The sequence below is a fragment of the Grus americana genome, chromosome 2, assembly GCF_028858705.1.
Source record: "Grus americana isolate bGruAme1 chromosome 2, bGruAme1.mat, whole genome shotgun sequence".
NCBI classification, from domain to species: Eukaryota; Metazoa; Chordata; class Aves; order Gruiformes; family Gruidae; genus Grus; species Grus americana.
This window is the reverse complement of record NC_072853.1, coordinates 99,279,306-99,303,290: the sequence shown is the minus strand read 5'-3', so window position 1 is coordinate 99,303,290 and position 23,985 is coordinate 99,279,306. Positions and strand designations below refer to the sequence as shown.

Below are 23,985 nucleotides of genomic sequence, written 5' to 3'. Positions count from 1 at the left end.
AGCAAGGAATCATCATCCTTTGGTAGTTTGCAAACGGGACTCAAACACCATACATTAGAGCAACATAGATAAGAGACCTAAAACCAACCAAACCCCACTACATACGTTTAAGTTATGATTTTCACACCAAGCCTAATGCAGCTTATATAATACTTCACATATTTGCAATAAAGTGTTTCATTCCAGGACAACAGAAAAGCGCACGAAGTAAACCTCCATTTTCTGGATCAGCACACTGCTACCACCAGTTAAAGGAACAGGCAGCTACACATGCTGCAAAGGCAGTTGTTAAACAGCCATCTGTCTCTCTCGCTGGGTTTTGTCCAAGAGCAAAGAGGAACTGCATGCCTTAACCTTCATTTATGGACTGAAGTAACTGGCTTTGCTTATGTTTTCTTTCACTGTTGCTACAGTCTTATCTATTTGGTATCTGAGATATTTATACAGTACACAGACTTCTAGCACCTTGCAATTTTTTCCCCTCCCTTATGTTTGTATCTGTTTATACGTGATCCTGTGGCTTGTTTTATTCAGAGATAGTTGAGTACTTCAGGGTCTTGTGGTTTTGCTGCATGTGGTTATGTACTAACAGTGTACAGAAATATTTAAATTGCTACTTGAAATACAATTTGTACAAAAACTTAAACAAGCATCAATCAGAAGACTGATCGTGAAACCTTCATATAAATAAGCCTTTAACTTCAGTGAACAAGTAAAGGCTTGCAAGAGAGCCTTTGGTCATATTTTAATGCATTAAACACTGTTTTCATTAAGACAGACATTAAATCCTTCATTAAGAAGAAACTGAATACCAACCCTTCTCTCCTCCAAATCTCTCTACAACTTTGGGGGGCAGGGGGAGAAGCTTGAAAACAATGTTGAAACTACCAATGACATATAAAAGAATCCAAAATGTATTTATTAAATGACATATTGAATATTTGAAGTTAGGAACTGCAAAGGAAAATGAGCTAGGAAAGCCCAAGTACAGAACCATGCTTTTTTTTTTTTTTTCTCCTCCTTTCTGGTAGGTAACAGCTGAAAAAGAAAATACCTTTCAAAACACTGGCATTTATGTAAATGGAGATGAGGTTTCTATTAAACATTTACCTTTTGCAGTGAGCATATTTTTGCTTTGTTAGCTGATGACTACCACTGTTTTCTCTATCAAACAGGATTAGCTTCCTTAGACATTCCCAACCCCCCCAGTTAACCACACTTTATGAATCATCAAATTTATAACTTGTCAGGCGTGGTCTGACACCTTTGGGCAAACTAGGACCCTGTTTCAAACAAGACAAGTTAACTGCTTAACAGCTTAGCAAACAATATGCTGTTAAATTTTCTGAAGTCTTGGATGCATTTTTACTGAATAGCAAAAAGAGAGAGTAATAGTATCTTAGCACAGCTTTTTAAACAGTTGCGGTCGTGGGTATCCCCAAATCAGATTATTAAAATGAAACAATTCACATAGAGGAGCGTGCTGCAATGCATAGACTGGAAGGTGGCTAGGAGGATAAAAAAAAAACAACTCAGAAGCTTCTAAAAAAAGCTTAATTTTTAAACAAAGTTCCTTATTCGAGGAAGCAAACCCACTGAGATCTCTGCAAGATTTTTTCCCAGGGACTTTTGGAAGTGTGAGCCTTATTTTGCACTTTTCCCCCCTCAACTTCCACAGAATTTCAGCTTCTTAAAAGCTTCCCAGAACCCAGTATTTCTGAATGGTACTGCAATGTAACATGCGAGACAAGGTAACTAGATCAAAGAAAAATACTTAACGAAAACGTAAAAGCCACATGCAGCATCCACGCTAGACATGCTCAGTCTCATCTGTGCATCATCAGTGGTTAATTTTTTTTTAATTTTTTTTTTTTAATATAGGCTCATGCCTTTAGCTTTATTTGTTCTTAAAAGCTCCGTGAAAAGTTCAGTAGCTGAGACAAGAAGGCGGTTAGTGCCTCAGCCTAGCTGGCATCGAAGGAACACAAGGGAACTCTGCATGTAAATCACGAGGCATTAGAATTGACTACTTTGAAAGCCACGATATAAAAGATTATCAAAACCTCCAGCCACTCTCTGGATCTAGTTATGGTAAGTAGTCTCTAAAGGGAGCTTCTGAAGTGGCCTTTGTATTTATTAATTTCTTGCATCACTGGGAGATCTTCGTAAATATATAATGTTTAGTGCACCTCTGCCACAAGAAAAAGAGATCCTAGGTAAAGACAAGAGAATGACTTGGAGTGACACAAATCATTCTGGGCAAAATCACAATCAAAAGTGACATATTTAATAGCTACCTATTCATGGAGTAACATGCATTCCTGACAGTCCTACCTAAGAGGACTACGAGATTTCTAAGAATGGAGAAAGACCAAAGCACGCTGGAGATTTATTAAGGTATAAACAGCATAAGCTCTGAGTTTTCCCCTCATGCCGAGGGGATGCCCTGCATCTCTTCCCACCCCTGCCAAAGTAGCTATTGCTCACCCTATGGGTTCTGAAGCAAACCCTGCAGCCCTGTCTACAAGCTTGATTTGTCCAAATTCAGTTGCCTGCTGTAAGTATGCCATTATTATATTCATATAACATACAGTTCTGTTTAAAGTCCTCAACAAAAGTGTGCCACTTGCCTGCAGGGAAAAAACCCCAACCACCAAACCACAACACACCACCCTTCTTTTTTCCCTCACTACGTTTTTACTCACGAGCAAGAAGAGACTATTCACAAGTAGCATTAGTCATGACTTGAATCAATCTGATAGAATTTCAGAACGCAATGGGGAACCTGGGGAACTTCTAAGAGTTTGATAGGGCACATATCAGAACAGCAAAGGGAGGTAGGGTATCTGAAATATTTCCACACATTAGCGTGCCTCACTACAGGGAAAAACATTGGCCCAAGATTGGTATTTGCCACAATACTTTGTTACTCAATTCCAGTATTTTGTTTTTGATACCAGCTGGGCATCCTCCCAAGAAAACTGGAATCTTCTTTCTTGGAATGGACAGATTTCAAAGGAACGCTATGCAAGCACTGGTATCTTCCTTCTATGATCTTAATCTAGTTACAAAACTGCATGTTAAGGATAAGAGGCAATTGCTCTGACACTGAATTCAAGTGTAAAGTAAAGAATCAACACTACTGCTTCAAAATGTTTGACAGTAGGGTAAAAAAGGTGTTTTAAGCCAAAGGAAGCTTTCCTAACAAAGACACAGCAGGCCCTCTATCTCCAAGAGTGTATGCACTTGTTTCTGATTAAAGCAACCCCCAATATTCCAGGCACATATATGATTACAAATGAACTTTCTATTTAGGAGCTGAAGAAAATTAATTGCTTGTACAGAAAGCTTTACTCTAAAAACAAGCACAAAATACCCACCCTGCAACAGTAAGCCCTATAAATTCAAGATACGTGTAACTAAAGGAAAAATAATTAAAAAGAAGCCACCGTTGTCCAACTAATCAAATTCTGAATACAACTTTTCCAAATATATTAAAACATTAAAAAAATCATTTTTACATTGTACTTATTCCTTGAAGAGACACTTTACATAGCAGTTTTGTTAAATATTGAATTGTCTTGCAGAGTTTTGATCATTTTAGAAATCATAACAAAGGCAGTTCACTTGATTCTTGAAAACTCAGTGGGAGATGATAAAGTAAGTCTTGCTCACACTTTGCAACCAGTAGTTCAAAGGAACCAGACACAGGAATTTAGGTAACTTTGCTGCTTAAAAAACAACCCCCACAAAAAAACCCCACCAATTTTCCTGTGCGAGGCCTGCAGATGGTAGCGAGAGTAAGAACGGAAAAGTCCACTGAAGCAGTATGACTCAATATCTAGAAGGTAAAAGCATGCCTTCTCCAAAGTCAATAGGTACTGGTAATAGCTGCACAGAGCTAGGATTTCACCGTTTATGAAAAGGTCAATTAACTGAATATTCACAACTAGAATAAGGCTTATTCTAGTAAATCAAAACATTCGTGGTTAGAAAAATTGAAGCAGATTTCATACCTACATTAAAAAATATGTTTCCAGTTGTCAGTTCATGGTTTTAAGTACAACTCTACAACTTTCTGGGAAATGAATGATGCAATCAACACTTCCCATAGAGAAAGGGCTAGACAGCATGTGATTTAACAGTAATAAAATACTTGAAGCAAACAATTTAGCTAATACATACCAGCGAAAAGGAGACAGCTCCCTTATGGATTTTTACTGAAAACAAGAGGGAAAGCAAGGTAGAGAAGCAGTTAAATTCAGTATACTCCCACTAACATATTACAAGTAAATACAGTTTTTTAAGAACTTGGATCTTGATTTGTTCTGCAAAACAAAGCAGCTTTTGGAGCAACTTGGGTGTTCCAGCAAATGGAGTGATTCTCAATCTCCTTCCCCAAAAGGAAACAAATCTTTAAAGAAGCGCCTGTCTTTGCCGTGTGAACATGGAAGCTCTCAGGGAAAACTCACAACTGGTTTTAGCATAGACAGACTGCTAGTCTCAGATGCTCTCAGTAGAAATGCGCTCTTCCTGAAAGCGAATCGGAGCTGGAGCTCAGCTTTAGCTGCATCCTCTGTTCTTGCAAACTAACTTAAAGACAGAGCCTAACATGTCTAGATTAATTTTTTTCTTTTATACTTTTTTTTCCTGCCAGTTAGGAAATGAACAGATATATTTCTGAATCAAGGGGGAGCTACTGCAGATTTTCACAGCTAAAGTGGCTTTATGGTATAAAGACACCTATTTATTTTTCACTTGCATCTTTTGAAAGAGCTCTGCAAAATTAAAAATCAAAATATGAAGTCAGAGAACTGAAAAGTATTTCTGTATATTTAGAATTGCTACTGATTCAAATTAGAGACAAGATACAGCATGATACAGAAAGTCTTACAGAAAAAAAATTGGAGAATTGCCAGCTTAGGTCTCCTATTTATAAATTTAGTGATCACTTGACACTCAACTGTTGCTTTTCAAGAGACATCAGGACATAATGCTAAGTATTTGCTTCTCACCTGTACCAAAAGGCTCATTCTTTAAGTCTCTCTTTGAAATTATTTGTTTGAAGGGATTTTCTACCTTTTTGCAATGCCAATAAATACACACGGTACACATGATAAGACTCTATTAGGAAGATTGCTAAAGTGATCTTTAAAATCAGAGGACAATGGAGAATATTTTGCATCTATGCACATAGGATAGGAATAACAAGCTTACTCCACACTTGAAGACTTTATGGGCTAGGAAATAATAATTATGTTCTATTTATAGTGTCCTTTTCCTGAATGACATAGTAACTTTATTCCTTGTTTAGAACACTCACCAAGAAGCACTGGTTTGCCTGACACTTTGCTAATTCCAGGACAATGCTGCTCTGTAATCTCTCACTTCCTCCTTCCATCTGCCCTGAAAAGAAATTTATTTGCATAGTATCTATTTTTAGCAGGATAGACCCTATATTTAAAATCAGTTCTAAATAGTTATTTTAACGACTATTTACCAGATGCTCAGGCATATAGGTAAAGATATACTGATTACATAGACACATAGAATCACCTGTCCTGGGAAGATAAGAATCAATGCTAAAGTCATTCCAAACTTACATTATTGCTTGTCTAATTTGAGAAAGTGTCAAGTCCTAGTAGTTAGTACAAAAAGTATTTTTTTAAACAAAGAAGTGAAGATCTTGAATATAGATTCATTCAAATTTAGAGGGGCTGTTAAGTTAGTCTGCAATAATAGTTTTCCTCACATTGACTGTTCTTTCCTCCTCAGTGTGTTAGAGGGGCTGTTGACTTCACTAATTCTTAGCTTATAAGAAGTCCTATTAGCAGTGACTTACCTTTAAACAGAGATTAAATTCAAATTAAAAGGTTGCATTTATAATAAAAACTCAGCATATTCTATGAAATATTCAAAATTCTTTATTTCAGGCCAGTATGGTATTGTTACAGCATCCATCCCTTCCTCCACACTTGCACATAATCAAAGTTGGCACACTGAACCACCAAAAAAGTTAAATGGTTATTACAGTACAGGCACAAAGTAGCCAAACAGCTTTGCTTTCATTAAGCAAAGCCATGATTGTGCTCTAACAGCATTTATTACCAGTGCATAGATTGTTCTCTGCTCCTAAGAACAAGCAAGAAAGGGAAATTTCCATTAACTGAAGGGACACAGATGGCAGCTCTGGTACTAAAGCAGTTATTTTATCAGTGGAAGAATGATAGATACCTGGATACACTGGATGCCTGCCTTCCTTGCTTTCAGTTGCACTTACTAGTTCACATGGGCTTGCTCAGAGCTGAATTAAGCATCCTTGCAGGTCTCCATTACTGCTTTCATTATTATAATCACTAGCAAAGTTCCACATTTGAAGAACCAACAGGAAGTTTTTTGGTTCTGTTTTTTGTTGGGGTTTTTTGTTTGTTTTTTAAGTAAAACAACAAAAAAATCCAAAGACTGTCAGTATTGCAGTTCCCTCGCCTAAGACCCTGCTTTATAATCACTGTTTAAAATCTCTTTCTTTCCTAGAAGCATCAGTTCCCTTGCATCAAGAAGGCAGCACCAGAGATACTTCGTATCGCTTAATTGTAAATTAACACACCTAGTGTATTTTACTGCATTTCTAACTTCCAGTTACAGTGGTAAAGTTAACAATTGGCATATGGAATGAGCATCAGATACTTATATGTACCAAAGACAAGTTAGTCACAAAAACCTCTGCAAATATATTACAAACAAACTAGCAGCAAACACTGCTGTCATTACACAGTACTCTTTCATGAAGCATGACCGATCAGACAGCCATCTGGAAAACAAGCTGATAACTATAATGTTATAAAAATAGCAAAACAAGTATTTGATCATAGTAACTGTATGAACAAATGTTAGAAGGAGGGAAGTAAGCATGATTCAGTTAACACAAATTCTACTTATACAAGAGTGCCTCCAAGCCACAAAACACGTAGTTTCAGTTTTACATTAATAATCAAGACTTCAGTCCGATACAGGCAACTGACTCCGGCAAGCACGTCTGAACAGGCAACGGAACATATTTCCGTCGATCCTTCTCTATAGCACGCAGCCCCATACCGTTGGTATGAATGCCAGTCTTCGCTTCTGACACTTGTAGCAGCAAGGTGTACTGCAGCTCAGAAGGGAGGGAAATGGCAGAAATGCGTATACCATGCTTTCATCAGAGGTAAGTTTCAAAATATGCACGGTATGTGTACAGTTTGTTTCTAGGCACATCTTTGGTTACATTCTTAATACAGTCTGCTTTACAAAAAAAAATAAATAAAACAGTCAAGACTTGGTTGAAGTCCAGGCAAAGATAAAACTCCTTTCTTTCAGAAACCATAAGAGTAGAAGTCCCTTTAAACTGATGTTCTATTATATCCATAAACGATAAAATCCCAGTGCTACAGTAAGGCATGTAAATACTGAACCTGAAAGAAAATTAAAATGGGGAGGAAAATGGAGACATTAAATCATTAGTTCTCAGAACATTTCTTCAGAAAGCTATATATACATCTTACTACAATACTAAAAGTGTAACCACCACCCCTTCCTCATGTAAGGAAAAAAAAGTTTTTGATTTACAACAAACAATTTCAAGGTGGAGGGGCACAAAAATGACAAATAAGAAGGAAAGAAAAAAAAGAATGCAGGAAAACTGGGCTATCAAAAGGCTAAAAGAAACCCTTAGTTGCTTACCATTCCAAAAAAGATCAGTTACAGTTGTGAAGTAAGGAAATGAATAACAGGATTATTAAATCACTGTCGAGTATTCAGCAAACAAATAAGTGAAAGCAATCTTTAATGAGGCTTATCAGTTTGCAATTTTTTAAAATTTCTATTTAAAGGAAATCACCTTTTGGTTTCTAGTATACACACAAAAGATTTTTGCCATTGTTTGCAACATGAGCACTTCAAACATAATGCAAATTTTTTTTTCTTTTTTTTTTTTTCTCCAGGCAAAGTTCAACATGTTCTTGAGTAGGGATGGTGGGGAAAAGAATTTCCTCTCATTTTAATAAATTGCCTTTTATTTTCCCGTAATGGTTCTCTCTGAAGGATATGCCTGAAGTACAGTACTATGAATAGACATGATTGTACTTGTGACAAAATCCATTGTGAAAAAATAATCAGAAAATCTAAATCAGAAGAATAGTTTTCTACTGCAAACCTGCTCATTTAATAGCACTGCATACTCAGTAGCAAAATGTCAAAATATTAAAGTTACCTAGGGCAATAATGTATGCACACACACATCTATAGTATTTTTCTAATGCACATGCCTGAAATATGAAAGTTTAAAGAATACGTGGTGCTGAACAGTCAGAAAAGCTGAAATGTTCCTTTCTGCATCTAGATCTCCATCAGGTAAAGAAATCCCAGCAATGCATGCAGCAGGCTGCTTTTACAAATTGTCAGGCACAGAACTTTTTCAACCTTGTTAACAGGCAGTCTTTTGGATTTCTCATGCACATTATTATTATGATGATTACAGTACAAAGCAGGAGGAAAACCAAAAAGTCGTACAGTCGTAGCCCATGCAAAATAAAGTTGTGAGTCACAGGAAACTTTGTCTGGGTTAAGTGCACAAATAAGGCTGCTAATCTTGACTGAGACTATTTAAAGTATTTTTTTTCAATTAGGGCCTTTATGAATACAGTCAAGCCAGAGTTTGCCAAACATTTAACAATGTTTAAGAGTTTTGCCATCAGAGACAACCATCGGATTCCTTACCTGCTAAGTACTTAATATTATCAAGTTTGTGAGATTCGAGCATTGTTTTCAGGTCTGCAACTTCTGTGTCTATTTTTCTGTCTGCTTGGGTCAGAGCTCGATCTTGTTGCGCATGCTAAAAAACAAAACGACAAAATGATGCCATTTGAACAGTTTCTAGTTTATTTAGAAATTTAACCCATCCCTTCACGTTGTATTTTTGGCTCCTCTTTAAATGAATGTTAATTTGCATTAAAAGAGACCAAGTTCCTTCCTAGCTGTTTATATCCAAGGAATTGAATAATTTGGTGAACTTGGGAAATTTATATGATTATATGTTCCTTAATACGTAATCTAGAAAGTGGTAGAACTGGATGCCTTCTTATCTCAATCTAGCATTATAAATATTAACTTCAATCTGTCATTTGGCCCACCAATGTTAGTGTCACTGCTCACTTACAAGAGCTGCTAAGAACTCTAAGAGCCTCTTGTGACAAAAACATACCAGAGCATAAAGATTTATGGATCATTAGAAAAAACTGAGAATCGGTCTTCTGACGTAAAAACCCATGTCTTCATCTTGTAATGATTTCTACCACAAAAACAGATACAGACAATATCAGAATCTGATTATGACAGAAGACAGGACTTCTGTAAAAAAAAAAAAAGGATAGAATTATTCCTCTGGAAAGACTGAAAGATCAAACTTGTAAACTGAGAACAACAGCTGCTGAGTTGCTGATATTTTCAAATCAGCACTTCTGAAACATTGTGAATCAGTTAATGATTTGCTGCTAGACATCTTCCTACGGATAATTCCTCATACTACAGAAAGGAAATAAAAAGAAGAGGAAGTGCTTGGTAAAAACCTCCTCTAAAATGGAAGCCAAATCAATCTAGCAATGTATTTCAGTCTCACTCAACACGGAGGGGAAAAAAATAATTTCCAACTAATATTAAGAGTAGAATTCTATCTAGAGAAAATACTACATGCATGAAGTTTCAAACCAAAGTGACCACTGAACAGCTTATATATACATGCAGAGGGTCTAATAATATATATGAAAGCCTTTTTATTCTGTAGACACTTCAGTTACCTGTACCAATATGAAAATACACAGGGAAATAATACGGCATAATGACATTTTTTACATTAAAGTGCATAAAGACATGAACAACTCCAAAAAGAATACCATGTCTATAATGCAAGTATAAGAAGATTTGCCGTGTAACGATCAGCTACCAAGTTCTTACCAATTCCACTATTTCTGTCCTCATTTCAAGTAGTTTTCTTTCATTCAGTGAGTACTGGAGGGAAAAAGATAAAAAAAAAAAGGTAAACATGCCATTGCCATTAAACTTCTTCCCTCACACTTAAAATCATATTTCTTTGTTTCCAAATTCTGTAGAACATTGAATCCAGACAAGATTATTGTCTGACAATGCTTGGGAGACAGTATCGTAGGATAATTGCTGTCCTTCAGAAAAGCACAATTTAGGCAGGTGTTCATCCACACCTCTGAACTATAAAGTGCAACAAGTCTGTCAGACACTCATCTTCTGCAAAAACTGTAGATATTAATAAGCAGCTGGAAAAAAGATTGACAGATTTGCATTTCTGAAAAACAAAGACCTATGATTCTGAACAGTAACTCTGGAACAGTTAACTAATACATTGAGCATACAAGCACAATTAAGACCAAACCATCTACTTTCTTCAGGCAGAGGAGTACAGTTTTAAAACATGGTATCAAACTCAGCTATCAAAGAAATGCTTAGCCAGCATCGCACGCGCTCACCATTTGTATTGTTCTGACTATCATTTCATGATATATTTGTTAAATATAGAAGAATTGTATCTCATGTTGTGGAACATCAGAAGTTGGGGCTTCTTTTTAAGTTATAGCTATTTGGGTTCAAGAAAACTTAAATCCAAATTAAAGCAGCATACCTTTAAGGCAGGTGACCTTTCTGACTCATGAACAGGCATGATTTACCTTGACATCTATAATGGTTCCTGTCCCACTACTGCAGCAATTCAATTATTCAGACAGCTGCTAAACCAGCAATCTATAGGGCAGAGTATTAAGGTCATCAGGCACCCATCTCAGAACCCTCAGTCACACAGAAATCACCTCATCTGTTGACATTCCCATGTGGAAAGTCGCTTTATTTTCCCTCCACTGGAAGCTTATTCCACTTTAATATTAAACTCAGACTAATCTACATAAATGCCTCAGCACTGAAAAACCCTCCTGAAAGATCTAGAGCTCTGTTTGGACTTTTGACTGATCTAAAGTTAAGAGATAGCAGGCTGCTACAAATGTAGAAAGTGACATAACAAAGACAAATAACAGCATGTCTACAATTAATGAAAACAGTCATTAGATTCTGCAAAATGATGAGAGGGATAAAAAAAGAAATTCAGACCTTTTATATAAATAAACAGTTTTAAAAGTGGTACGATGGCAAAATAGAATCATAAACGAATCTAATTTAAATTATGTTTGAGGTGAAATTCCACAGAATTGGACCTCACATTAATAAACTGATCATCACTATCAAAAGAACCATGATGTTTAAAATAAACAATATTATGGATTGAAACAGTTCATCTGGTTTACTTTAAATAGATGCTGTTAGCCAAATACACATTTTCTCAAAAATTTATATTCTACAAGCTTCTTTCTTGATGTTTGTATGTGCTGAAGTTTTGCTTTGTGGCTAGAACTCTCTAGGTCATACTCAAGGATTTTAAACTTAGGTTTAAGACAGTGAAATACACCCTTTTACTGCAAGGTATCACCACACATCTGTAATAAGACCAGAGTATAGAAAAAAGGAGGAAAGACAAGGTTAAGCTTCCCCCCTGAAATTCAACAGGGAGATTTCCCCTTAAGTCCACATTTTTTCACAGTGCAGAGAAAATTCAGTTTTGACAGACGCATCTTGAGATTTTTAACAGTAACCTTAGAGACACTGTGATGCATGAACATATATGCAATTTTGTACTGTACTTTGAGTTTTTAAATCCCATCTGTATCACTGCAGATATAAATCACAGCATAAACAGATGTGCATTAACCAATGTAGGATTCTCCAAGAAATATAAAGTGGAATGAATCAATTAAAAGATAAAGCATTTAGAGTTTGAAACATTAACGTTGATGATAACTTCCGTCTCCAAGCGACAGAGGAGCCAACAAGGCCGGACCTTGTTCTCACCAACAAGGAAGGGCTGGTGGGGAATGCGAAGCTCAAGGGCAGCCTTGGCTGCAGTGACCAGGAAACGGTGGAGTTCAAGATCCTTCAGGCAGCAAGGAGGGTGCACAGCAAGCTCACTACCCAGGACTTCAGGAGAGCAGACTTTACCAAGCAGATCCCTGAAGAGGCCAAAGTACCATGGGACAAAGCCCCAGAGGGAAGAGGGGCCCAAGAAAGCTGGTTAGTATTCAAGGGTCACCTCCTCCAAGCTCAGGAGCAATGCATCCCAACAAAGAGGAAGTCAAGCAAAAATGCCAGGAGACCTGCATGGATAACAAGGAGCTACTGGGCAAACTCAAACACAAAAAGGAAGCCTATGGAGCCAACTGTATCCTGAGCTTTATCAAAAGAAGTGTGATGAGGAGGTCGAGGGAGGTGATCCTGCCCCTCTACTCTGCTCTCGTGAGACCCCACCTGGAGTACTGCATCCAGCTCTGGGGGCCCCAGTACAAGAAAGACATGGACCTTTTGAAGCCAGTCCAGAGGAGGGCCACGAAGATGGTCAGAGGGCTGGAGCACCTCTCCTATGAAGACAGGCTGAGAGAGTTGGGGTTGTTCAGCCTGGAGAAGAGAAGGCTCCAGGGGGACCTTAGAGCAGCCTTCCAGTACCTAAAGGGGGCCTACAGGAAAGCTGGAGAGGGACTGTTTACAAGGGCATGGAGTGATAGGACAAGGGGTAATGGCTTTAAACTAAAAGAGGGTAGATTTAAATTAGAAAATAGGAAGAAATTCTTTACTGTGAGGGTGGTGAGGCACTGGCACAGGTTGCCCAGAGAAGCTGTGGATGCCCCCTCCCTAGAAGTGTTCAAGGCCAGGCTGGATGGGGCTTTGGGCAACGTGGTCTAGTGGAGGGTGTCCCTGCCCATGGCAAGAGGTTGGAACTAGGTGATCTTTAAGGTCCCTTCCAACCCAAACCATTCTATGATTAAAGACTGCCCACATCAGCGTTGACAAATCGAGAAATTCTCCTTCAGCACTTATTCCAAGCAAAACTGAAGGTTAAGAACATTTTACTTAGTGCTTCAAGTTAAATCAATTTAAACTTAGGACATTTCTCTGAATAGTAACTTAGTAAGAATACAGAGTAACCTTCAATTATCCTGAGTTTTATTTTCAGAAAGCTAGATATTCAGTCCTAAGTCACATTATCATATTTACTTCAATTGTAATGATGCTCTGCCTACTATAGAAAATACTGGATTATGTGTCTCCCCCAACTCAGCACATATGCTACAACCTGCTCCCCATCCATCTGCCTTTTTCCTTTTCTGCTCATGACTGGCAGAGCTGGCAATTAAAGTCGGGGAGTGGAGGGCAGGAAAAAAATAAATGAGCAGTTTTCATAGAAACTATGAAATTATAGTTGCACAACAGACTACCAAGCTGGTCAACTTTCTTAAGAGAAAGTTGACATGCACAGTTTGCTTTTCCTGGGAGGCAGTCAAAATAACATAGTGTTCTGCACAATAGACAAAGTGAAGATTCCAGAATCCTACATAAATGTACAAGAAAACACTAGTGCCTAATTTATCACTGGTGAAGTGGTTTTAAATATGTTTTGTAAGCCTGAAGTATTGCAAAGCTTATGATCTACACAGTTAATACATTTCTTGTGATGCTTTTTTAAAAAATTAGTATGAAGTATTAACCTTTAAACAAGAATTCTACCTGCTCAAATTGTACTTTTTTCAAGCATCTACCATGGGATAACAGACTGTTAGTCATTACACTAAATTACTGACACAGCTGTTACCTAAACTAATCATTGTGAAAAACTTTGAGGGGCACACACAGAAGATAAATGATATCTACTTGAACAGTTCTTGTTGCCTAGATTGGAGATAAATATTATGTCTTTATTACACACCTGTGAAAAAGGACTGAATAAGAAATAGTATTAATAGAAAAATGTCATTAAAAGATCTTTCAATTTAGAAGATGCAATTCCTTTGAGATCCTAAAAGCTATTATAAAAATATCTATGGGAACAGAGCTCCATTTAGAGTGTGACATATAATGCAAAAACTTGTTAATTTCTAATTCTTCATCTACTTTATTCTAATTTAAGATCACATCAATTCAGTTCTACCAGACATTTCAAAGTTCAAAACAATCTGAACGAGTATCAGTTACAATTAAAATAAAAATAAATTACAACTTTTTTTCACAATAGGTACTTTCTGACAAACTAGCTACACTATAAATTCTGTAGCTACAGGGAAATGAAACATCTTCAATGATGATAAATTTAATGAAATATGTAAACTTAATTAAGCATGAAAATAGAGAAAGAGATGTACTAATAACATAGAAAACCTCTAGGCAACTACTCAGCATATTTAGATTAAATATCAAATATATTAATGTGCTAACCCTGATATTAAACCAGTATCAAAATAGACCGACATACAAAACCAAACATGGCACCTTGTACTATAGCAGCATAAGGATGAGTAACTTGGATTATTATCATCTTGAAGCTGAATGATACTATAGATTACTATGAAAATGATCTTTGGGTAAGATGCTCTTACCCAAATTTGGAGATTACTCAAGTGTTGAGATGTTTCTAGAAGAAAGTAACCAAAACTTACCAATTCTTTTACTCTGCTCTTCTCTAGGTTTAGGTTTAACTTGTTATCTGCACGAACTTTGGTAATTTCATCCTAATGGGAAAAAATTGATAAAGCAGCAAGTGAGATTTTCTATTTAATCGTAAGCAGAAAAAAACTGGACAAACATATTGTGCCTTTCTTTACATGTCTCAGGAATAAAGCTTCTCTCCAATTAATGTACATTGTTTTCAAAAGTGTAAGTATTCCTATTCTTCCCCTTGGAAATACTCGTGTACTATAGTATGAGTTGGATCTCAGAATCAAAACCTAAGAATTGCTTTTAAAACCAGAACTCCAAGAACAGCACTTAATTGAGAGTGCATCCTTCTGTAAATGCTGGGAATGTTTCATATATCCCGTAACACACTCTGATTTCTAGGAATCCGTGCTAGGTACGCCTGTAAGTTGGACCTCCTCCATGAAGGAACCTTGATGCTCAAAACAACTTTAAAAGCAGTTTCTAACCTTCCAATGTAAAAGAAAATCTGTTTCTAAAGACTACACCTAGGACTTTCAGAAAAAGCTACAGACATTTTAGAAGTCGGGAAGTGTTTATTATGTTTTTCAACATTTAACTTTTTAAAACTACCGTAAGTTGTACACTTGCATTTTACTTTATCAATAGCTGTAAGGGATTCCTGCTTTTCTCAGTGACAGCTGCCATTTTAACACAACATCCTGGCAGGAATTCCAGCCAGCTGACTGTTTGTCATGAGGCAAACTGCTGATCACATGAATGTGGGGGAGAAGAAAAAGATTGCTGACGTTCTGGGAGATTCTATGATTAAAACCAAGTAAGCATCTCTCAAGTAGGCCAATGTCAACTAGTCAAGAGTTCATTAAGTTAGTATGAACGATAATTAGCCTCAATTTCTATGTTTGACTTTTTGAACTTAACTGGTTTATAATTAGATGTCATTACAACACATTACAGTTTAATGAATCAAAAATTAGAAATATGTTTTTCTTCAACTTTTACAACTTTGTGTCCTTTTGTCTCTTAGAGGAACAAGCATGAGCAAACATAAAATAACTAGCCCTTGTGAGAATTACATTTACAATTAAAAGTAAAATTTAAAGACATCTAGCTTTTAAGAAAAGATGACTCAGATCCTTGATGCTCTACCAGTGGATTACACTTACTCATTTATATGCAACTAAAACCAAAAAATAAGTTACAAATAAAAAAAAATAGATACCAAATGTATTTTAAATGGTATTCTGAAAACCCAGATGCATTAAGCACTTTATAACAGTATAAAACATGCAGCATTAGCTTTGAGAAATTTTTCTTCACCTCTTGTACCACAGTTCTCTGTCACTGTAAATGAAATATGCATGAAATTGTCTTTGCTGCATCCCACAATGTACCATCAACTGCAATTTCAGTATCCTATATATCACAACAATTAAGCACAGCTTTTCAAATACAATCTTGAAAGCAACAGTTATTTTTTTTAAAGCAAACTAGACAGGTGTTAATTCTTAATTATATAGGTATGGTGTCTTACCATGACTTGCTTCTTAATCTGCTGGAGTTCAAGCTTTATTTTCTGGAAGAGTAGAAAAAAATTGTACACTTTATTACTGTATATGAAACCATATAATCTAGAAATACTAATGAATTTGCATGATCAGTAACAATTATTATAATCCATGATGTGAAAAGGAATGCTAACCAAGCGTGGTTTAACTCTGTCCTCAGTATGTGTATAGATATATGCATGTCTATACACAAGCATGTTTGCTCAGTACTGTGCATTTCCAAACAACAGCACAAGACAGAAGCTGGCAACGTCCCACAGCTGTAAAGGTGGCCAAATGCACAGGACAGTATTAACAAGAGTAAACCCAGCAGGCCAAGAATCAATTGTTTCTCCATATTCAGCACTTGTGAGCCTGCACTGGAAGTGCTGTGTCCAGCTTTGGGCTCCCTGGTAACAGACAGATGTTAACATAATGGAGCAAGTCCAGTGGAAGGCCATGAAGATGACTGGGGGCTGGAGCACACTATGCTGGGGGTGGGGGGGGTGATGAAGAGAGAGCTGGGTTTGTTCGGTTTTAAGGAGAGATGGCTAAATATCAATCGTACTGCAGCATGCAACTACCTTATGTTCTCTAGAGGTCCTTTCTAACCCAAATTATTGTATTACTTTATCTCTTTCAAAAGATATATGAAATAGATACAGCTGTAACATCTTCTATTAACTCTCTCTGGAGATCATCCAGTCCAATCACCTGCTCAAAGCAGGGGCAACTACAGCAGGCTGCTCAGGGCCATGTCCAGTTGGGTTTTGAGTATCTCCAGGATAGGGATTCCACAGCCTCTCCGGGTATCCTATTCCAGTGTTCTACCACCCTTAGAGTAAAAAGGGTTTTCTTAAGTTTAAATAGAATTTCCCACATTTTGATCTGTGCCAATTACCTCTTGTTTTGTCACTGGACAACACTGAAAGAGCCTGTGTCTGTCTTCTTTATACCTTCCCTTCAAATATTTGTATACATTGATGAGATCGCCTCTGAACTGTCTCTTCTCCAGGCTAAACAGTCCCAGCTCTCAGAGTCTTTCCTCGTATGTCAGATGCTCCAGTTCCTTACTGATCTTTCTGGCCATTTGTTGGACTCTGCCCAGCACGTCCATGTCTCCCTTGCAGTGGAGAGGCCAGAGCTGGACCCAGCACTCCAGATGAAGTCTCACCAGTTCCAGGCAGAGGGGAAGGATCACCTCCCTTGATCCACAGGCAGCTCTCCTAACAACAGTTGTTGGCCGCCTTTGCCACAAGGGCTCATCGCTGGCTCATGGTCAACTTGGTGTCCACCAGGACCCTGAGGGCCTCTTCTGCAGAGCTGCTTCCCAGTAGGTCACCCCAAGCCTGTTCTGGTGCCTGGAGCTACTCCTCCCCAGGGGCAGGACTTGGCATTGCCATTTGTTCAACTTAATGAGATTCCTGTCATCCCGTATCCCCAGCTTGTTGAAATCCCTCCGAATGCCAACACAACTGCCCGGTGTATCAGCCACTGCTCCCAGCTTTGTATCATATGCAGACTTGCTGAGGGTGCACTGTGCCCCATCAACAAGGCCATTAACGAAGGTGTTAAACCATACTGGCCCCAGAGCCAACGCCATTGGTACAAGATGCTTTTTTACATCATTAGGAAAAAAATAAGCAAGTGCTAGAATAGCACGTTCCAAGATAGTGATTTTTACCTCGTTTTCTGAACGAAGTGCTGAAAATTCACTTTTTTCCAAAATAATCATGTCTTTTTTCACGCCACCAATATGGGACATTACTTGCTGAAGTGCAACTTCCTTTAAAAGAGGGAAGAAAAACCTCAGAACATATAACTATAATGCTTTTTCTCATCTGTGCCTACAAATATGATAGGCTATTTTGGTATCCTGAAATTTTTAATTCCGCAATTTCAGATTGATTATCAGAGTTTCAGAAAGCGAGATAAATTAAGTGACAGTGACAATATAAGCAATTTAGGCTCAAATGTTGGTAATGTTTGACAAAATTAGCAGTGTTAACACAGATCAGAATAATTCAATTAATGGCCTAGGAAATAGTTTCTTCCAAGTCTTCAAATTCTTAAGCTAGCAAAGGCATTAGGGAGAGAAGTGTCTCTGAGCTAAATGAGGAAAGCTGGCTTTCAGACCAAGACTCCTCAGTGCAACCATACTCTTTTGTAATTATCTCCTTTTTTATCTCCCCCTGCAAGGGGGGCTCACTCTGCTTCACTACTCAGAACCATGCACTATACTTACACTTTTAATTGCTCTTCTCAGTCTGTTATACTGATCTGACAGAAGACAAACAAGAACCCTCTACAACTTTCAAGGATGGAAAATTCTGTAGACATTGTTCTAGACCCTACACTATTCACATGTGCAAACAAGGACTGCCTTCTCTGACGATCTCCCTCTAATAAGCTTTTGATTCTGGCCTAAGAACCCTACAAATCTGACACAGCACTCTAACTTCACTTTTCTCAGGAAATGCTATTCTAAGTTGCAGCATTGTATTTCTAAGTGGCATCTGGAGATGCCTGACCAGGCTACCTGACCACAAGACTGAAAAAACAGGTCAGCGTAGTGGACATACTAAAAAAAAAAAAAAAAAAATCTACAGGAAGAGTACTGCCATGGACACCTCTTCTCTTACCCTCTGATGTCTCCAGCTTGCTTTTGCTCTCTCTCCTCCTCAATGAGCTGCTCAGAAAACAGAGAGTACACTCTTCCATATTCTCTCTCATCTCTATACATATACATAGGTATGTATTTCTTTTTCCCTAAGTTTTATCTAAGCAGAGTAATACTTTTACATACCCAACTATGGCCTAATAGTAATAGCTACATCCACAACGTTCCAAACCTTCTTCAAATTCTTCATTCTCTTTTTGCATAAGCCCTTGTACGTTCAAAGACTATAAGGAAGTACAGGTTTATCATATTGCCCAGAGTACATGGCATACACACCTGAGCTGCTTCTATCTTAGCATGCTATACAAACCTGCACATTTGAATCTTAATGGCAGAAAGTCACCTGAAGGTCAAATCTAACAGTCTGAGAAAACATCTACCATCAGTAGCAACATTTAATTCAGCACAAAACAAAGGAAAACATATTTACTTTCATCAAAAAAGCTGGGCATAGGAGGAGGTTGAGATTGCTTATTGTAGACTGCTTACTGTAAAATACAACCAACCATGGGAGAAAGGGTCCCTTAACATTGCATTCCCTGATGGACTGTGGAACAAGTTCAGCACAGGAGGAGGAAGCACTCCCACGTCTGCTTTGCCTGGAATCTAAAAGCTAGGCAGGATGGGCTGAAACCTCTCTAGATGGAAGCTGGTGCAAAATCCAGATGTCCTTCTTTTTAATGAAATGCCCTACTGCCAAGACTGTTATACTACAAAGACAGCAGCTGCTGTTTTCTCATATTTTAAGACAGCAGCCTAGTTACTATAAAGTAAGTTAGAGCTTGTGTTCAGGTGACTTGGAGCTGTGAACCCCAGCCTCACAGAGCAGCCCAAGAGATTGTACTGCAGCTATGCTTCTTGTCAGCATCATCTATTTTACCAGCTTACGCGTCAGGGAATTCCAGCATATCAGATATTGTGAATCCCATTCAAAGATGCTCAAGTTCCACATGCAGTGAATCACACCTCACTCCGAATTTTAGTTTCATTTCTGGAGCCAGATGCCCAAGAGCTCAATGTGGCAATATTGAACACTATCATGTCCAATTCCTTACATGGATCTACCTTTGTATGACCTGACAAAGGTCCCTTCCCCCAAAAAAATCACAGCCAGTATTAGAACAAACCTTGCCTTCAGACGCAATTATTCATTGATACAGTCATTCCCTCACAAGTCAAAGCTAACAATTCAGTTCAGTTGTACGCAATTTCCTGGTAGCCAGGAAGAATCTCTGTAGATACTCAGCATTATCAGTCTATTTCCAAGCAAGTTTTCTTCACTTCTTCCCACCAAGATGTATATGCTAGGCAGGCTTGGAGCATACCATGAACAATGTATACATCAAAGGAAAAGGAGATAGATTTCAATATCAGCATCCAAACTATACATGTTCCTATATCTTATCAGTATGTACAGCTACACCAATCATGCCCTAAAAACATCATATAGAAAAAGAAATTCAGCTCAATTCTAACACAATTAAATGTCACTCTGAAACAAAGAGACAAGTAAAAAGGTACTGCATAACAGGGTGGTAAATAACTGAGGGAATCTGTACTTTCTTATTACAAGTCTACAAAAGAATATACGTAGGAGCCGTAACTCCATGGATTAAAATCCATGCATTGAATACCTCTGATGTCTAAAAACCTTCTCAGTAATTCTATTTCACGTTACAGTAAGATTGAAACTAAAAAACTACCTGTGGTTTGCATACCAGCTCACAGTACCTAGATCTCAAGGTCCACCACGACACTTGGTAACTATTTGATAAACTCAAAACAAAATTCACTAGCCAATAGATACACAGGGATGTTTGTTCTTCACCTTCAAACTTTTAAAATACAGTGTCTAACTCTAATAAATAGCAACATATATTTCATTAGCAGGCATACTAGGTTTTGATTTGCTTTAACTCCAGTATTCTCTGCTCTAACCTGCTGTACTTTGGTGACCATGTCCTTGTAAATCATATCCAGGTTGGTGTTCATAATTTTCACTAATGCAGATACAATGACCTCCGACTGCTGAGTAGTGAACCCTAAGCAAAACAAAATGCAACAACATTCAGAGACAGACCTAAATCTGGACAGTTTACAGAAATGCCACTTGCTAATTCTTAGCACCAAGTTAAAACCAATGTCAGTTATGAAAGATAATAAAACATACTCGTCTTGATCCAGCACTAACAAAAGAACACAACCAGTCAGTACACCCATGTTCCCCCACCCCAAAATTTTGTCTGTGACATAGTATAGCTGCTTCTGCAGTACAGCACTGTTATATCAGCAGGATAAATGCTGGAAATTTTCTACAAGTAATATGAAATGTCATCTCTCATGTGGTTATTTCTATGAGTAAGAATTCTGACCCTGAGAAGCAGATCCTTACTCTCAGTATACTACAAATCTTCAGTACCACTGAAGATGTGTAAAACTCAACAACTGAAAACAAAGCTAACTGCTCTGATTTTAGGCCTACCATCCTCTGAGTCCCTATTAAAAACCTTTTGAACTGAATATATTGGGAACTATTGTAAAACATTGTCCCTAGAAATACTCTCAGCTTCCAAAATGTAGGAGGAAAAGCATCATGAACAAGATACAATCATTATGAAAAGAAACACTTGCAAAAGCATGATTGTTTCAAACTAACTAGCAGTTAAGCCTCAGAAAGCATGGATGGGGTCTGAGAGTGAGTTGCTTTCAATAGCTGATGTAACAGTTTGCCACCACCAAAAGGAATACATACCCATCCTCTCTCTCCTTCTCTCTTCTTATGCCGCCTCCTGACACTTTGTATGTGTCCTGGTGCTCACGGAACTGCTCTGTGAGCTCACTAAGCTAGCGTCTCAAAATACCAAGCAAAAGAGCTGGAGAGTTTTCTGAGAATGAGGCTGGCATATGGAAAGAGATGAAACCACATGGCGGGGAAAGGGACTGGGACCTCTCCATTTCAGGTGCTACTAAATATGTAGGAATCTGATTAATACATTTTAAACCACTACCTTGAAAACACTGGTTTTAACTCTCAATTCTTAAAATTTAATTTCTCTTTAGCATTTTTAATTACCAGTAGGATAATAAATTATTCCAATCAAAGTTATAGACGCTCACTGTTTCCTTTTGGAAGTAGAAAAAATCCTACATGTTCCTACCCAGTACATAAAAAAAATTAAAATCCATAAAACTGAAAGTGTAACATCACGTCAGGGAGAAGTAAGTAACAAACTTTATAAACTAAAAAAACACTCATGAAATGACATTAAAAATAGCTACTTGTTTCTAGCAAATTACCATTTTCTTCCAAGAGGCATACCAGTGCATGAGTGTCAAAAAAAAGCTTCCTATTTCCCAGTAAGGAAATATTCCCTTTGCTTTGCAAAGATGATGACGCAGAGATGCTTAAATCTGAAAAAGAGATAAACAAAACATAAGTTATTTTTAAGAAAGAATATTTATTCAACATGTTTGCTTCGCAGAAGTTTCCTTACTGCCCCAAATATTTTTCATTTATGACAAAATATCAGATTGCACGTTGAGATTATTGCATCTTGCTTGAAACTAAAAAACTATCCAACTAACAAGACCTATGTGCAAGAACTTGAAAATAGATTACAACGTTATTGCTGCGCTTTTGAGATGCTCTCCAAGAATATAACATCCTAGAAAAATCTCACCAGGTGACAGGGTCTTAAAATTGTTCCTTTACAGTTATCAGCATAATCGGTGGAAGCTGTAAGCACTTCAAAGCTTTGAGGACTAAATCCACGGACTCTTTCCATTCTTTGTTAAAGAAGCGAACCTTCACTGGTTACCCTTTAGACAAAAAGTAATGACTCACAATCTGCCATTCACTATTTTTACAGAAAATATTTTCGACGTTGAATGCAAGTCTAAGCGTAGTTTCCACTTGGACATTCGCAAAAACTGGCTGACAGAAAGAACGCAAGATGGAACATGAGGTAAATTGGCACGAGGGAGAACTCTCTGTCCTCACAGACATTACATTTTAAAACACTTGGACGGAAAATAGGGCTATGCCTTAGCTGCCTTACTTAAGGATCAACAAAGGATAACCAATTTAGTCTTCGGGCAGGGAAAGGTCCTAACAATCGCCCCTACGGGCAGCTCCCTAAGCTGCTGCGGAGAGCAGGGCACCCCTTGCAGGCCCCTGGCTCCCCAGGGGGCGCGGCGGACCCCCACGCCGCTGGACCCCCGGGGTCACGCACTCACCCCCGCACCAGCCTCCCCCTACCCGCTCTCACCCCGCTCCCCGCAGCGGCTCTCCCTGCCGGTCCCGCCGACGCGCCTTCCCCACCCCGCGCTGCCGTTAACGGACGTCGTGGCCGGGCGCTGCCAGTCGCCGAGGCAGCGGCGCGCGGGGGAAGGCGGCGCGCGGCGGCCACGTGAGGCGGCAGCGACGGGCGGGAGGGCGCCGTCCGCGCCGCGCGGCCGCAGCAGCAGCAGCAGCGCCCGCCTCCCGCCGCTCACAGCCGTGGCCGCAGCCGCCTGGCCCCTGGCCATGCCCGCGCCAACCGGTCCCGATCGACAGAAGACGGGGCGAAAGGGAGAAACCGCCGCCGCCGCTGCTGCTGCTGCCGCCGTCGCTACTGGAATGCCATCGCTGAGCACGCACCGCCCCGGCGGCTCACTTCCGCCTCCGGCACGTGGCAAAACACGCAAGTGACGCCGCGACAGGCGACGGTTGATTTTATGGTTCACGCGGCGGCCGCGGCGAACAAAGCGGCGCGGGCGGGGCGCCTGCGAGGCCCAGCCTGGCCCGGCGCGGCGGAGACTCAGGTTCCCCGCTCCCCGGTGCCCTCCCGCGGGTTGCGGCGGTACCGGCGCCCCCCGGCCCCCGCGGGCAGCGGCCCTGCCCGTGCTGTGGTGCCGGGAGTTAGCCGTTAATGGCACAGGCTCTGCCAGGCGTCGCGCAGTGGCAGCACTGCTAACTCCGTCCTTTATTTAAGTGAAAAAAAAAGAGTATTTTGGAAGAGGGATTTGTCCTGGTGCTGCAGGATGGGCGCGATCCGGTGCCTCCTGTCCGACCTGCGACCCCTTCCGAAATAATGCCTTTCTTCATTTTGGGCGAAGATAGACCTTTAGTAGAGAAAAGTGCATTTCGGACAAACCTTGTCATTCTGTGATGAGACGAGATTTTGCGTT

General features: G+C 39.0%; 1 protein-coding gene across 1 annotated transcript in view; it reads right to left on the bottom strand.

The window, feature by feature from the left end:
* MCUR1 (mitochondrial calcium uniporter regulator 1) overlaps positions 1-23,490 on the bottom strand; it is a 43,803-nt gene extending 20,313 nt beyond the window's left edge. Inside the window, exons 1-10 of the mRNA XM_054818039.1 lie at positions 23,085-23,490; positions 22,114-22,227; positions 20,755-20,858; positions 17,821-17,922; positions 16,124-16,165; positions 14,592-14,663; positions 9,988-10,041; positions 8,755-8,869; positions 5,324-7,451; positions 4,186-4,220 (exon numbers count right to left, since the gene is read on the bottom strand). Of these exons, the coding sequence (XP_054674014.1) occupies positions 7,396-7,451; positions 8,755-8,869; positions 9,988-10,041; positions 14,592-14,663; positions 16,124-16,165; positions 17,821-17,922; positions 20,755-20,858; positions 22,114-22,227; positions 23,085-23,343 (918 nt within the window). The 5' untranslated portion in view covers positions 23,344-23,490 and the 3' untranslated portion in view covers positions 4,186-4,220; positions 5,324-7,395. The remainder of the gene's footprint in view (positions 1-4,185; positions 4,221-5,323; positions 7,452-8,754; positions 8,870-9,987; positions 10,042-14,591; positions 14,664-16,123; positions 16,166-17,820; positions 17,923-20,754; positions 20,859-22,113; positions 22,228-23,084) is intronic.
* Between the last annotated feature and the right edge of the window lie 495 nt (positions 23,491-23,985).